General features: G+C 39.3%; 1 protein-coding gene across 3 annotated transcripts in view; it reads left to right on the top strand.

Annotated features, from left to right (window-relative positions):
• The first annotated feature begins 243 nt into the window (after nucleotides 1-243).
• LOC149234687 (mRNA-decapping enzyme-like protein) overlaps nucleotides 244-15,778 on the top strand; it is a 126,303-nt gene continuing 110,768 nt past the window's right edge. Inside the window, exons 1-4 of one of the 3 annotated variants that reach the window (XM_089371908.1) lie at nucleotides 244-721; nucleotides 809-849; nucleotides 950-999; nucleotides 6,105-6,249. In XM_089371908.1, the coding sequence (XP_089228034.1) occupies nucleotides 563-721; nucleotides 809-849; nucleotides 950-999; nucleotides 6,105-6,249 (395 nt within the window). In that variant the 5' untranslated portion in view covers nucleotides 244-562. The remainder of the gene's footprint in view (nucleotides 722-808; nucleotides 850-949; nucleotides 1,000-6,104; nucleotides 6,250-15,778) is intronic. The other 2 variants (XM_089371907.1, XM_089371909.1) reach the window with 2 other exon arrangements.

Genomic DNA, 15,778 nt, shown 5'->3' with positions numbered 1-15,778 from the left:
TAAACTTCCTTAAAAAGATCACGTGTCATTCACCATTACATTGCCCAAAAACCCCTCTTCTTCACCATTACATCTGTCCAGATTATAAAAAATTAACATGATATTAATTTTATATCCACTCATTAATAAATAAATATTTATATTGAATTATAAAATATAAACATTAATCCATGAACTTAATTTTTGAGTAGTTAGATACACTATGCTCCAAAGGGCACGCTCACACCAAACAAAATTATAATCCGTTTTTTAATTTGAAGGAGACCAGGGAAAAAAATGCTCAAACTTTGACAATACTGTTGAGAACTCCTTGTATAACAACACTATAATAATAATGTCGGCAAACCTGGGCACGTTCAAAGTTAACTGCACGGAAAAGAATACCATGCCATAACATTCCCGTCTGAGTGAATGACTGGCAGTGGTCTTTGCTTCCCTATCCAGAAAGCTAGGCCGCCATTATGAGAAGAGACGAATGCTCGGATGATTGGTGAATTGACGACAGGTAAAACAAGCGAAGTCCAGGGAAGGAACAGAAGCTTCAGCACAGGCAATAGGCCAAATGTCTCAGAACGGTAAAATAATCCCCCAGTTGAGCCAGCAGGTCACCAATGACTCCAACCTCACGGTTCTGCAGCGGATCGACTGCCATGTCGAAGAAATTCTCGCCACCGCCGGCCATGTCACTCTCTACGACTTCAACATGGAGCTCAGCCAATGGGTAATCAATTGTTTATACCACTTCAAAACCCCATCTTTATCAAACCCTCTTATTCTAATTCAATTCAACCATCTGTTTCTTCTGCAGAGTCGCAAGGATGTCGAGGGACCTCTATTTGTTGTCAAGAGGTTGTTTTTGATCCTGAGTTTTTCACTGTTAAATTTCTGTACTTAGAAGCTCTTGCCGTGATAAATAATCAATCGTACGTGATATTATTTATGTTCACAGGAGGACCCAGCCACGGTTTCAGTTCATCGTCATGAACCGGCGTAGTGCGGGTATGTAGAGATTGAGAGATTAAAAACATATTTATTTCATCTGCATTATTGTTTCGCTACAGCCAAATTCATAGCTATGAATTGCTGTGCAAGGAAATGTATTGGTCTTAATTTTGGGATAATTATTTTAACGAAAAATTAAAATCTGTAGATCATGTTATGGACCAAAAAGGCGGTTCATTTGAGCTGCACAGTAGCCGGTTTTTCACGGTGACTTCATAGGCATTGAGGATGTGTCTGTCACTCCGCCAGATATATGATTTTAATTTTGAGCTGACGATGCTCAGGTCTCAAACTTAATTCTGTACTTGTTAGCCACCCATGTTTTCCCTGTGGTTTGGAAGGTCAACAGTAGCTAATTACAATTTTCAATCATGGCAGTTCATCCACCCACCCGCCCTATTTTTTATATATAAACGAGACATGTACATGGGCATTCTATACAGAAAAAATTGTGGGCTGCAAATGTAGCTGCTACAATCAATGAGATAATATACTGGCCTTGTTACACCAAAAAACAGCCGTTAACCTAATACTGAACCCGTGGGCATACATAGAATAGTCAAATGGCTTAAAGCGCAGTAACAAACATAGCCAGGAACATTAGGCGCAGCAATGAGAGGCCGAGCAGTAGACGGTATATCATCGTGGTCTTTGGGGGTTAGCTCCCTACCAGTAACATCAGGCTCCCGGGTCTGTAATGATAGTTTCTTGGTTATCAGTGCGAGTTTCAGGTGGCATCTTTCCCTTATAAATAGCAAGTGCGAGTGTAGGCAACTTTTCTTTCTGCTGAGCAGGTTTTGTGGGCCAGCTGTGTCTTTGTTCCTTACTACCACCGCTCTGCCAGCCTGATGACGAGGTTGGTGCTTCCGAATGCAGTGCATCCTTTTGTGATTTTGCTATTATGTCTCTGGCCACAACATTCACCATTTATTTTGGTCAAGTATCTCGTCCAGCCAGTATAATCAGTCTTATCAGTTTAATTCAAGGTTTGCCAAAGGCTAATTAGAAGTTATGGCCATGTCCCTTCTGAAAGGAGCTAGGTAGGCAGAAATACATATTCTCTTTCAAGATCTCATCATGATCAAAAGTTATATTAATATTCTCTTCCTCAGTCCAACTGCACAAGTGAATCATGGTCTAGGGGTAGCAGAATGCATTCTATTACCCTCGCAGGCTAATCATAGTACTGCCTAAGCTGATTTATCTACTCCTTCGGAAAGCAAAAGTAATTATTTGCTCTATTTACCCTGCCCCCCTTTCTTTTAAAATGTGGTTCATGGACATTGGGTGGCCGCGACGTCCACCGGAAAATCTGGGCTGATCAACCCGAAGGGATCAAATGCCGCCGGCCAAACTAGCAGGGCTTAACCCCAAGGGTGTCGAGAAGAATTGACCCTGTGACCTCCCGATCGGCGAGGTACTTAGCAACGGGAAATCGACCAACTGAACTAACCCTTGGGGCTTTCTATTTACCCTGCCTTATCATGTTAGTATGCACAATTTTTGGGCTGTTTTGATGCCAGGTAAATCATGGGTGGTTTCAAAACCACTCCTTTGCCCCCTCACCACTAGGTCTCTTTTGTGATTGTTCATCTGCTTCCAAAAGGAGCTTCGTAACCAGAAATACATATTCCATTGAAGGTCTCATTATCATCTCATTGTGATCAAAAGTTGTATTGATTTTCTCTTCCTCAGTCCAACTGCACAAGTGAATCATGGTCCAAGGATGGCAGAATGCATTCGATTTCCCTCTCAGGCTAATCAGAGTGCTGCCTAATTTGATTTATGTATTCCAAAGCAAAAGTAGTTATTTTCCCTATTTATCCCTGTTTTCTTGTTAGTATGCACAATTTTCAGGCTGTTTTGGTGCCAGGTAAATTATGAGTGGTGTCAAATCCAATCCTTTGTGCCCTCACTGCTTGGTATCTCTTGTGATTGTTCATCTGCTTCCATTTAATTCATAATTTAATTGTTACATATATGCAAAAAGAAGAAGAGAATCTCTATTTATAGCTACCAAACTCTCACGGGTATAAATTTTCAGTAAGGATGGGGCCAGTCCTTATACTCAGCTTTTGATGGATCTTGAATTAAATTGATTATTAGTAAACAGTGAGTACACTGACTTGACAAGATACTGAACAGGAAAAAAGGCTTTGTCCAAGAGCGTAACGTTTATCAAACATATGTACACTGGATACTTTTGACCAAACGAATTCTGTTCAAGGATAAATCGTCTAAAAGTAAAATGGAAAATCTACATCATATTGAATGTTGAGCTCAATAAAGGCTACTCTACAGCAGTAGTGGTGTCAAATATGATCTGCACAATAACTGAGTACAAAACAACTTTTACAAATTGTCAAAATCAACCAAAATTAAACTACAGATGATGATACTATAGCACAAATCCTAATGCAGTGTTACCAAAGATATTGCACTGTATTTAAGATTATATGACGGTGCAATAGATGTTTGGTCTAGTGGGAATATTCTGAAGTAAATACAAAGAATGGTTCTCTAAGCGTCTGTGATGTTCTGTTGAAGTGTGGAACTGTCAGGGTTCCTGCATTGACTACATGGGCCTTGGACTAGCAATCACCATGAGGAAAATTCTTCGTCATTGTACAATGTAAACTAAGCAAAATATTCACGACATCTTGAAAATAAAAAATCTTGTCACCAATACATCTGGAAATTCATGTCTTATGAATGAATTGAGTCTTTATGGCCTCTCAAACTTGTATTTCTTCATTGTGGACTTTGACTATGGTTTACTACCATAGATCTTAATCAGCCTTCCTTTCACATTGCCTTCTAGTTTTTTTAAATGAAAAATGCTTCATATATTAGTAAATTACTTAAGAGGACAAACAAGCAATGTTGTAAACATCGGCACCGGGATAAAATCGACAAGGGTTTAGAAAACAAAAATATTGTAAAAATCAGGAAAGTATTGATAAAATATGCAAACATCGGCAAAATTAAGATACCACCAAAATATCAGTAAAAATTGACAAACATTGGCTAGGCCAAAAATTTACGATTTTGGGATTTTATCGTGATAAAATTGGGATGTTTGCAACACTGCAAATAAGTACATTAGGATTCAAGGTGTTTACAACATGTGGACAACAGGGTTGTAAGGAAAGTCCCAGCCTACAGAACCTAGAAAGTCCAGCCCGAGTTCCCACAGGGAGGGACTTTCACCATCATGACAGAATGCACTGAGTTGAATTATCAGGAGCAAAGCCAACTCTCGCTTAAAGCTTCTCAAGTCCCGTAAGGTCGTGCGTGAGGATCCTCATTGAATGTAACTTTACAATGATGTTTCCACAGAAACCCAGTTGCAACCTAATGAACTGAATGCCCAAGCAATTTGTAACCATTCCTGATCATCCAGTTGCCCTCCTGGAGAGGTGCCTTCCATCAGAGTGGTACTACAAAAAAAGAATGATAACCATGCCCCAAAAGCTAGCATTTAGTTTTATCATTTATGGATTGTAGACAAGATGAGATATTTGTAAATTTTTGCTTTTTATTGCTGCAGAAATCTGAAAAATGTATGTTTACTTCGTTTGACTGAAGTTAAATCCGTGTGAATAATTTTTTTACCATGACGGAGATTTTATTATTAATTTTACAACAAAATTTGAAGGACCTTGGCTATACCCAGAAGTTCTGGAACTCCAGAAGATGAATAATCTTTCAATTTCTGAGCACTTCTGGGCTTTGAGATTTTCAAAACTGGGGCCTTGAGGCCCCTATTAGCAAAATCTGAGCCATAGCTCTGTCTTACTTTGCAAACCCATTATCTGAAAAACCTGCATGAACATTATGTACATAATATTTTAGCAAACAAAATCAACCATTGGTGATGACATTCAATTGTTTCACATGAGATACTAGTGTCATTACAGAAATTGGATGGAAATGGTCGCTTGTCTCTCACCTTCTGTCTGATGATTTTCAACTGTTGACAAGGTATAGCCTTGCTGCTTTCTTGGATGGTTGCTTTTGACTCTTGAGGTTGTATTCTGGACTATTAAAATTTAAGATAATGGTAGTATAATCCATCATTGTATCCATATTCAGTACACTGATTGGAATGCTCACAAAAACCTTGTAGAGAACTCCATGGAAAAAAAATTAGTAACTTGCTCTTAGATATCACCCATAGTTAATCAGTTAGCATAATGTTAGGTTAGCTTTGTAGCCAGTTTTCATATAGATGGTTTCTATGAGGTTGGATCTAGCTTGCCTTTTAAGCTGTGGATACTTTTAAGAAAGGCCAACATGGTTTTGCATACATGCTCTCTGAAATGTACCTGCTCTCGTGCTTGATTCTTTTTCCAATCAAGGAGTTGCACAGTGCTTGTTCTTACTGTCTGAGGATGATAGAATGTGTTATTGTGGGACACGATCATAATGATCATCCCATTTTTAGTGTCAAAGATGAATATTTGAAAGAGCAGAAAACTTGCTAATCAAATTTCACACAACGTTCAAGATGATTAGAATACAAAATGTGCTTCAAATGGGCATTATTTTCCTTAAAACTTAGCATTTTCTATGAAAACTTTCTTTACTCTTCAGTCATACATTTTTGTAAACCCTAATTTGATCAAACAAGCCTAATTGGATAACTGTGATGTAGTTTTATACCATGTAATAAAGGCCAGTATTTTTAATATGTCCTATATAAAATCCAAACACTTGACAAGCTTGTAAAGTCTTTGTCTGAACTGAAGTGAAAGTATGTAGTAATGTTGCATCAGAATTTCAAATCATGATCATTATAAATTGCCTTATTTGTGAGCCTTAGTCCTTTTAGTCAGGCAGTTGTCACATACTATGCTTTTTTATCATCGATGTTGTCCATTGTCGCAGTTATGCCAATAGCAATAGATGCATTTTTTCTCTGCTATTTCATCATTGCCATGGATCATCATTCATAGAAATGTGTCAATACCATTGGTATAACAAGCCAATGGTATTTCTAGAATTATGAATTCCAGATAATTGCTTTTGTTTGGATATGCTTTATGTTGTATGTTTAATGAACTGAGACCAATTGATGGGTTATTTTGTATTACAATCAGAGAATTTGGTGGAGGATCTACTCAGCGATTTTGAATACGAAATAAATCTTCCTTATTTACTCTATCGAAATGCAAACCAGGAAGTGATTGGAATTTGGTTTTATGATCCAAGAGAGTGTGACGAGGTTGTAAAGCTTTTCTCCAGGTATTTATAATTTTGCTATCTTTGTTCTTGCTTTTCCTTTCTTGTCATGCCTTGCTAGCAAACATTGTGAGTCCCTGAGCTTACAGTGGAACTAGTTTTTTTTTTTGTTTTTGTTTAACTTTTTAAAATTTCAATTTGAAATGTTTGATTCATTCAATGTGTTTGGGCCCTTGGGGCTGTATTAAGAATCTGTCATGTAGAATTTTCCTTTCACATACAAGTTGAATATAAGATACGTTAATTTTAATAACTTCCAGCAAATGATCACAAATGCAGGTTAATGGGACCAATAGGTACAATCCAATGTAAATACAAAATGTGAATGCAAAAGCAACTTCTATATAAGTGCTGAAGTAAGAAGCAAAAGAAAGGAAAGCAGAACTGGAATCTAGCTAAGATCTATAAAATTATAAATTCATCGTCCAACAAAAGGATAAGGAAGCGTGGATGTTGTGATATAATAAGAGGACCAGAGATTGAGGATCTTAATGCTGTATGTCTTGGGATCCTCCCTAGGCACATTACATTTCATCCCCCTTCACATGTTTCATCCTCAAAGCATGGGAGGAAGCCATACAATATGACATGCTAAGCAATGTAGCCCGTTGGTACCAAGCACAAACATCCATCCGTCCTAGTGAATGTGAACATGGGGTCCAACTACTTCCTTGCCACCTCTGTTTGGATTCCAATTGATCCTTGCCATGCTACTCTGATTTCCATGCATTGCTTTTAGTCCTCTATGTGCTTCTTGACTGGTTGACTTTCTAGTTCTATGTTAGTTCATGATAAGTTTGTTGATGCCTATGCCCTTGCCTCGATGATTGTTATTTCTCTGAGTGGTGTGGGTGGCAATATACATCAATCTTAGCTCTCTCAATTCTTCTTGCTTGGACTCTTCAACACAGGATTCTTTTGAATCATTTAGCTCCTTATCTTTTGCTTCCTTCTTATGTTGTTCCGAGGGCTTTACTTCATGTGCTTCCGAGGCCCTTTGTTTGATTCAACCTCAAACTCTTTGTGGGTCCTCCAATGAGTTTCCTTGCAAGGACTCCTTTTGGTGCCCCTTTGGGCCCATCTTGTTTAGTAAGAGAAATATCTTGCAATGTAATTTTCTTTTCCTTATACCAAAGCTTCAAAAATATCTTTTGCACATTAATGTTAATTGTATTAACTGAGTCCATCCAAAGATATTCCAAAATAATATCTGCTTCATCTATATCTATAACATGAAATGCAACACAAACAGCGATGGTATTTTTAATTTTTTAAAAATTTAAACATTCTCACCTTCAACTTGTGTGTTTTTTGAATATGCTTTGTAGGAGTGTGCAATCTTTTAGCCAAGTTAACATTGATGAAATTATTCTTGCAACTAGGGCTAATAGAAACAATGACCTTCTCTTGTTGAATATATCCACAAATTTGTAATGTGAAGTTGTCATATGAAAATAAACACTTACGAACCTATAATAAGAAGTTGTCACATGAAAATATACACCCATAAATTTCATTATCCTTCTTCATGGTAAGGAACCATTTATTTTAGTTTCTCGTATTCCTTGATTGGAAAGTGCTGTCATCTCTTTGTAATTAAGTCCACATGAGTCCATAGTTAAGGTCATTGGGCATGTAATATGTTTATATGCCAATGAGGTGAGCACTTGGCCACAAATTCTGTTTGTGCCCTTGAGTAATCGCTTGCCATGATTATTCCTTGACCGTGAAATCTGTCCGTGCCTTTGAGTCGCGAGTCGCCTTTGGCTTGTGGCAAGTTCCCCTCGACTGTGACTCTTCCACGGTTGCAAGATTTCTTGCCGTCAAGCTTTCTCTGACCACGAGCTCCCTTCTCTTGTTTGTAAACTATTTCTTGTTCATGTCCTTGATCGTGACAACAATAGAACTAGACAATTCTCTCCATGCTTCCCTCCTACTTTTGTGCCCTTTACCAATCACAACTTTCCACTGCACCCTCGTCCCAAGCCCATGCATCCTTGCCCCAAGCTCTCAATTGGTGCAAATTGGTGACCCCAAGCTCCCTTGCGCTCTCAACCCAAGCCCTAGATTGGTGCGAACCTCGAGCCCTTGTCTGTAGGTTCCATGCATTGTTGATCCTTTACTCCTTTGCTCCATCCATCTCCCCTTTGCTGGCATCATTCCCTTCCTCTTTGTTCTACCAAGCCCCCTCCTCTCTGCCCTCTCGCCCCTCACTACCTCGTCTCTTCTCCTTTTTATTCTCTCTTCTCATCCCTAACACACATATGCTCCATGCATGCATTTGTAGAGGTTGAAGTGATTGTTTGCAACTCGAAAAGTAGTCTGGAAGCCCCAAACATGTCACTTTAGATAACATGAAGCCTATAGGTGGCACGATTAGATTGGATGGCATGGTAACACCTCAAATAGGCCTAGTTTCTATTATTCCCTACTTTCATAAACTTGCCAAGGTTTTGGAACATATGGAGAAGGAAATTCAAATACTTTTGAACAAAATATCTAAGGTGGAAGCATCAAATTTATCCCTCGAACTACTGAAACTCTCCATCCACCAAATGATGTCTTGCATGTAGAGATTCTTGGCCTAAAAAACAATCATGAAGATATTTGAAACCAATGGGCCACACTCAAGCAGGAAATCGAGACCCACATTAATTAACAAGTGCAGGTTGTTCATGAAAAGGATGAGGCCCCTCCAATGGTGGTCGTTGAGGAAGTAGTGTAGACCAAGCTCATTGAGGAGCCCATTAGGCGGGCCTGAGAGCTAGAACTCAAAGTAAGGGGGCTTCGGTTACCCTCTCCATCACCTGACCCTTTGTAGATTGGTACCATGTTCCTTTTTGATACCCTTAGTTTCCTAAAGATCACCCTTGGAAGGGCTTGGCTTAGATTCAACTCCACACTTTTTCCGCTGTTTTGGGTCACCAAGTGATTGGCTCTAAGCCCTTTGGGGGAAGTGGAATGTATTCTCCCTTGACAATATATTTCTTGATGAGGACCTCATTAGATCCCAATTTGTAGAACTTAAACACTCTAAGCAATAGGTGGCCGCATCACGACAGGTAGGGAAATGGTGGTTATCAAAGATCTCAGAGTTGTCATCCATGATTCCCCTCCTCTAGGATGGTCTCGCTTAGGGTTCTCCAAATGATGGCCTGTTGGGAGAGGCGATATGGATCACATATTTTAGTAGGACACTGGAACGACAATGGTGTCTTTTGGCTCATTGGATGTGCAATTTATCACTGAGAACCCATGAGAGTCTTGTCCGTCCTCTTTCTGACATAACAAGATATCATTGGTTTTTAGTTTGTCGACAAGAGACCATAATTTTAAGAGGTGTTAAAGGGTCAGGTGGGGTTGCATGTTCGACCATGAACTAGCTCCAGGGGAGAGTTTCTATGGTCTCTTCAGATGAGTTTGCTAAGTTCATGTGGATTTAGATTCACGGGGTATCTCCACTACCTAGAGAAATCTACACAATAGTGTGCTATGCCCCCTAGCATCATCTCAGTTTGCTATTCACAATGATTCACATGGAGACCCCTCCCTAGATTTGTATGCGAACATCTCTCAATATTCAACAATTAGAGATGCATCCTCTTAGGGGACTTCAATGCCTACACTAAAGTTCTCCATCTCCCTCTTCATGGTTGTGCTAAGGATGCATTTTGTACCTTGGAGATCGATCTGGATTTAGTGGGACTTCATTGTATCTTTGACAACATGTTAGGGCCCTATCATAATCTCATGAGATTTTTATCCTCTATGGCCTCTCTTATTGCCCTGCATTTGGTCGCTTCACGTCTCCCTCATGGTGGAGGGGCTAGCATAGTGGATTAATCTATGGCATGTTTAGCCAAGATTTACTTCCTCATATTTGCCACTTTTTAGTAACCCCCATCCCTTTTGCTGATCATGCCCTTTTGTCCTCCTTTTGTGTTAATCCCTCCCCTTCCTCGACCCCACTCTCCTCTCTGGGCTAACCTCAGACTATTGTCTTTTTCAACAAAGGGCACCTCGCTACTTTCTCATCTCATCTTCTGCCAGATACCCCCTTCCGAATTCAAGGTATCATCTCTCAAATTTGCCTTCACCAAGTACGCTTGTCTCTCATCTACCATTTGGGATGTGCCATCAAGTTTTATCCTTCATCACTTAGTCCATCTCCTTTTACCCAAAACTTGGGTCTTGCCCCTCGATTCGTTGGTACAACTTGCATTGTAAAACACTCAATCACCTACTCCAACATGCCGCCTCTCACAATCTACCTTCGTAGATTGATTTTAAGCCTCCTATTTTAGCCTTCTCTGCCACAAGAAATGTCTCTTCATCTCATAGAGACTTGAATTGTGTGCTTCTCTCCAACTTCCTTCAAAACATTTTTGGTGCACCGTGTTCCCATGCCACTTGTCCCTTCCTTTTGATCTTAATCTTGCTTTTTTGGTTGCTCATACTTCCACTCTTTATGATGTTCTTGAGTAGCCCCTGATTTAGGTTACTTCTCCACTCTCTTCAAGTTTCTTATTTTCATATTAGGATATTATTCAAAAAGTTGTTTAGGTAATGGATACCAATAAAGCAATAGATGAAGAGGGTTTTCAGGTAGATTTCTTCAAGCATGGTCTACACCATTGTTACCAGACTCATAATTGGCAATAAATCGGCAAGGCAAAAGAGCGAAGAGTTTTAATCGGATAGGAAAAAAATCGGGAAAAAATCAGTGAATTCAATAAATAAAGATATACATATATGTTGAATTAAAAAAAACATTTTTCATTGATATTCAATAAAGCCATGTCCAAACAATGCATAATATCAATAGATGTCCAAAATATCATGAATGAATAAGTATCTCATATAAGTTATGAGTCCAAACATAATCCAAAGCACTGAGTCCTGACTCCTAACTAGTGACTACATAGAACTATAATCATCTGCTTCTAAAAGTTTACAAAATACTACATACTAATCAGTAAAAAATCAGGAATTGAGAGTCTAAGACTCTAAGAGTGAGAACTAGAAGCGATTCCTCCCACTCCTTCGCTTGCTTGACTCTCTAAGTTCTCCAAGTCATGTAGGCTTAAAAGAGGAGCCTCCTCTAATTGGACCCAATCTGATGCATTTGTAGTTTGCAGATCTATCTCTTCAAGGTCGATTGGTGAATGATCCAAACTTGTCATTATCATGAGACATTGAAATGTGAATTAAAGTTTGAACTTTAAAGTGCAAATCAGATTATGAAACCTTCAAATTCAGGCTCTCACCTAGTATTTGCTTGTTGCGAAGTCGTAGATTGTAATGGACAAATACAAGGTCATTTAAGCGCTTTTGTGTCAATTGATTGCGCTTCTTAGAATGTATTTTCTCAAACATGCTCTAGTTGCGTTCACAACCTGAAGCACTGCATGATTGGTTTAAGATTCGAATGGCAAATCTCTTCAAATCTGGCGTATCACTACCAAAGTTTTGCCACCAAAGACCTAGCAAGTGGCAAGTGTTTGTGAGTAGTAAGTACTAAATACTAAATAGTAAAAACTTTAAAAGAAAACAAAATGAATAAAACATTTAACATACAAAATAAAGTTTAAACAAATTTAATGAATTGATGAAGCTTTCAAGCCTTAAAGGGTACCTGGCAACATCTTAGTCCTTTCTCGTATAGCACTGGTATACGCAAATAATTTAGTTGGCGTCCTATAATCCTGTAGTTGGGTAAAGACACGACTTTGAAATTCTGGATCAGGGAAGCACCTTTCAATGCATGTCATAAGACATCTGCCAACCTCCCCATCCTCATTAAATTTGCTCTTACCATAAAAATATTGTGGGTTTAAGAAGTACCCAAAAGCATGTAAGGGGGAATTATCCCAACGTGCATCAATAATAATATCCCAAAGAGGCAGATACTTTGCCTTCTCATCTCCATATCTTCTTTTGACGGCCTCCTTTGCGAGATCCATCGCCTCGTAAATGTAACCCATAGTGGGTTTGTCACCATCAACCATCCTGAAAGTTCAAGCTTTCAAATTTAATGAAATACGAAACTTTGAAACTAAAAAGAAGCTTGAAATGAAATTTTGAAAATGAAAAAGTTAAGAGACTTGAAGTACTTGAGAACTTTGACAAGGGACTCTGTCACAACAGTAATATCTTCAACATTTTTCCAGAAACCATCATTAAACACAAGTGCAACAATTTCAATGCCTTCAAGGGCCTTGGAATGTTTAGATGCCAACCACTTAGGTCCCAAGAACACCCTCTTCAGAGTTATCTTTTGCTTAACCACAAATTGCAAAGATATGAAATTTGTTGCAAATCTAGTCACTGCAGGTCGAACAATTTCTTTACCTTAAGTGTATTTTCTCATGGTGTTTAGGACAATTGTGTGGTTGTACAGGTATTTGGCTATGGATTTTTCCCTCTCCACAACCTCATTTATCCAATGAAGCTTACCAATGTCCTCAAGCATTAAATCTATGTAATGGGCAACACAAGAGGTCAAAAAAATAGTGGGGTGCCTAATCTCAAAAAGTCTACCAGCAGCCATATAATTAGCTGCATTGTCAGTGACAATTTGTACAACATGTTCTTCTCCCATTTCTTGAACGACTTCCTCCATCATTTCACAAATAAGTTGGGTAGTCTTAACCTTGTCTGAGGCATCCACTGATTTGAGAAACATTGTGCCTACTGGACAAGATACAAGGAAATTTATTAAAGTTCTATTCCTCTGATCTGTCCATCCATCACTCATGATGGTGCACCCCGTTTCTACCCACGATGAACGAAACTCAGATAGTACAAGCATGACATCTTCAACACTCTCTAACAACAAATCTGTCCTAAGGCACAATGATGAAGGGGCTTTGAACCCTGGACCTGCAACAACAACTGCATCAATCATGGCTTGCCAATAAGGACTTCTGACACAATGGAAAGGTATGTTAGAATAGTACCAAAAGTTAGCAATGGCCTTCGTTGCTTGACTATGGATCAAAAGTTAGTACCACAAAGATCACATCTTGCCCATAGTAGTGGAAAAGACTAGCTTGCACTCTCTTTGAGAGGAAAAGAATTCAATGTGTGATGATGAACAAATGAAATGAGGGGAGTTTCTATTTATATGAGGCCTATCCGTCTCATTTTTACAATAATATAACTAAAGAAGCCCTATTAACAATTTTAAGTGTTCCACAAGATAGAGGTTACAAGCCAACCTCATTACTCAAAAACATAACAAAAATGCCCACATGTGTGTGAGAAAATCCCCCTCAAGCATGGTGTCATCCTCCAAATCAATTCAAAATGCCACAAATAAGTGTCTTGTGGGCTAATGATTGCTCCATACTCCAAGTTTTAGCTCCTAGATCACGAGCATGCCTCCAAAGTGCCCCTTTACCAAGATGTCATGTCCATGGTGCCCAATGTCACCCTCTTAAGGGTAAGCGAGGTGACATGGCACTGTCTCACCCAAGTGTTGGGGCTCAAAAGTGATTGGCAAGCCCTCCTCTGTCATCACAAGGATGACCATCATCATCCAGGTTCTGGAACAAGTGATGCCCATCAAACAATGTTAAGGCTAGCCTGGGGGTATCCTAGGTCCATTGGGCGCACTGTCTCACCCAAGTGTTGGGGCTCAAAAGTGATTGGAAAGCCCTCCCTTGTCATCACAAGTATGATCGTCATCATCTAGGTTCTGGAATAAGTGATGCCCATCAAACAATGTTAAGGCCAGCCTAGAGGTATCCTAGGTCCATTGGGCACACCATCAATATCTCCAACACGAATCTTCATGGGCTCAACCTTTCAACATCTAGGGTTACCTTGGAGTGTCAAGCATCATGTGGGATCATTAGTAGCCCAATGCTATGCTTTAGATAGCAACACTACATCAGCAAGGTCATACTCTCTCTCTCTCGAATGGGTAAAATGGCCTTTGCAACACTGCTGATAAAGTAGGGCAATCATCTCAAGATGCCTTTGCTGTTGTGATGAAACCGCGTGACAAAACCCTGTCAAGATCAAGTGAAAATCAACAATCATTAGGTATAATAACCATAGATGCATCATAGTGGACCATACTTAATGCTAGGGCACAATAATTGTTAAATTTGGACAACTAGGTCCAAACTCCATGTTCTGATGCTCAGATTAAGAGGCTAATATTTTTGTTGGATTCCTCTTTCTGAGAGGTGTAAAATCCATATAAAAATAGTCTTAATCCGATGAGCAGAACTTATATTTTGAATTTATTATTCTTAATAAATTATATGTGCAAAGGTCAGCCAGTTTTGTAATGTAGGCTCACATGCCCAACAGATGTGTCACACACCCTCATTGATGGATATATATATACAGGAAAAGTTGGAGAGAATTTGATCACAACACAACTCACATCTTCCTCTCTCATCCTAAAAAGTACGAGCTACCTGGAGGACGAATTTCAGCCACACGTGGGAAGGACGAAGAGGATTTTTCTGCTGCTAGGGTTTCGTAGAAGTTTGACCAGCGTTGACCAAACAAGCTGAAAACTTGTGGGAGGTTCGATTTTTGAAGGCCATACTACCTGGCACAAAAATCGAGGTCAAAGGGTTGACCGTTTTACTGCTGCGTTGACTTTTAGCTTGCTGCCCCTGCATTGACTTTTCAGGACAACGTTGACTTTTGTAGAACTGACTTGGGTTGACTCATCTACTGGTTGGAGGGTTGTTGTGACACATGCTGGGCTGGCTGACCAAAGGAGACTTTGCTGGTTGAAGCATCCTGTTGACCGCCGAAACAAACACATACATTTTTCTTGTTTCTGATTTGTCTTCTGTAAGATCTGCTTATATGTTCTATCTGCATTTTGCTTATCTACTTGTATGATTGCTGTGAGAAAAGTGAAATTGCTCTTAGCATAGAACATCTACAAAACTTTACATGGTATCAGAGCTGAGGTGAAGACAAACTCTATCTATAGCAATCATCATCGAAGGAAATGGATTCCTCTAAGCTTGAATTCAGGGAGAATGACAAGCTGACTGGAAGTGATGACTTCCATGCCTGGAAGATGTTATTAGATCTCAAATTAGAAGATCATGATCTCCTAGATCATGTGACAGGGAAGATTCAAGAACCTCCATCAAATGCCTCTGCTGCTGTTAAACACAAGTATAAGAAGGGAGAAATCAGAGCAAAACTGCTGATCAGGGAATCCATAAATAAGAGTCTGGTTGCCTACATATCTGAACTAGGCACATCCAAGGAGATGTATGACAAACTGATACTTATGTTCCGAGTAAACAATGTGAACCAAGTGCTATTCCTCAAGAACAAGTTGAAGAATATGAAGAAGGGCCGAGACGAGTCTATTCAAACTTTCTTTATGAAGTTGACCGAAACCAAGAACAATCTGCTAGCTATTGGGGAGACAATAGCTGATCGTGAGATGGTTCTCACCGCACTTGGAGGACTTCCATATGAATGGCAAGTATTCACAACTACCATTCTCAACAATAATACCATCCCTAACTTTGATGAGCTTCTG

The sequence above is a fragment of the Pinus tabuliformis genome, chromosome 8, assembly GCF_031772625.1.
Source record: "Pinus tabuliformis cultivar Carrire ecotype Pingquan chromosome 8, CPIR1, whole genome shotgun sequence".
NCBI classification, from domain to species: Eukaryota; Viridiplantae; Streptophyta; class Pinopsida; order Pinales; family Pinaceae; genus Pinus; species Pinus tabuliformis.
The sequence above is the reverse complement of the archived record's forward strand: the minus strand, read 5'-3'. Positions and strand labels throughout refer to the sequence as shown.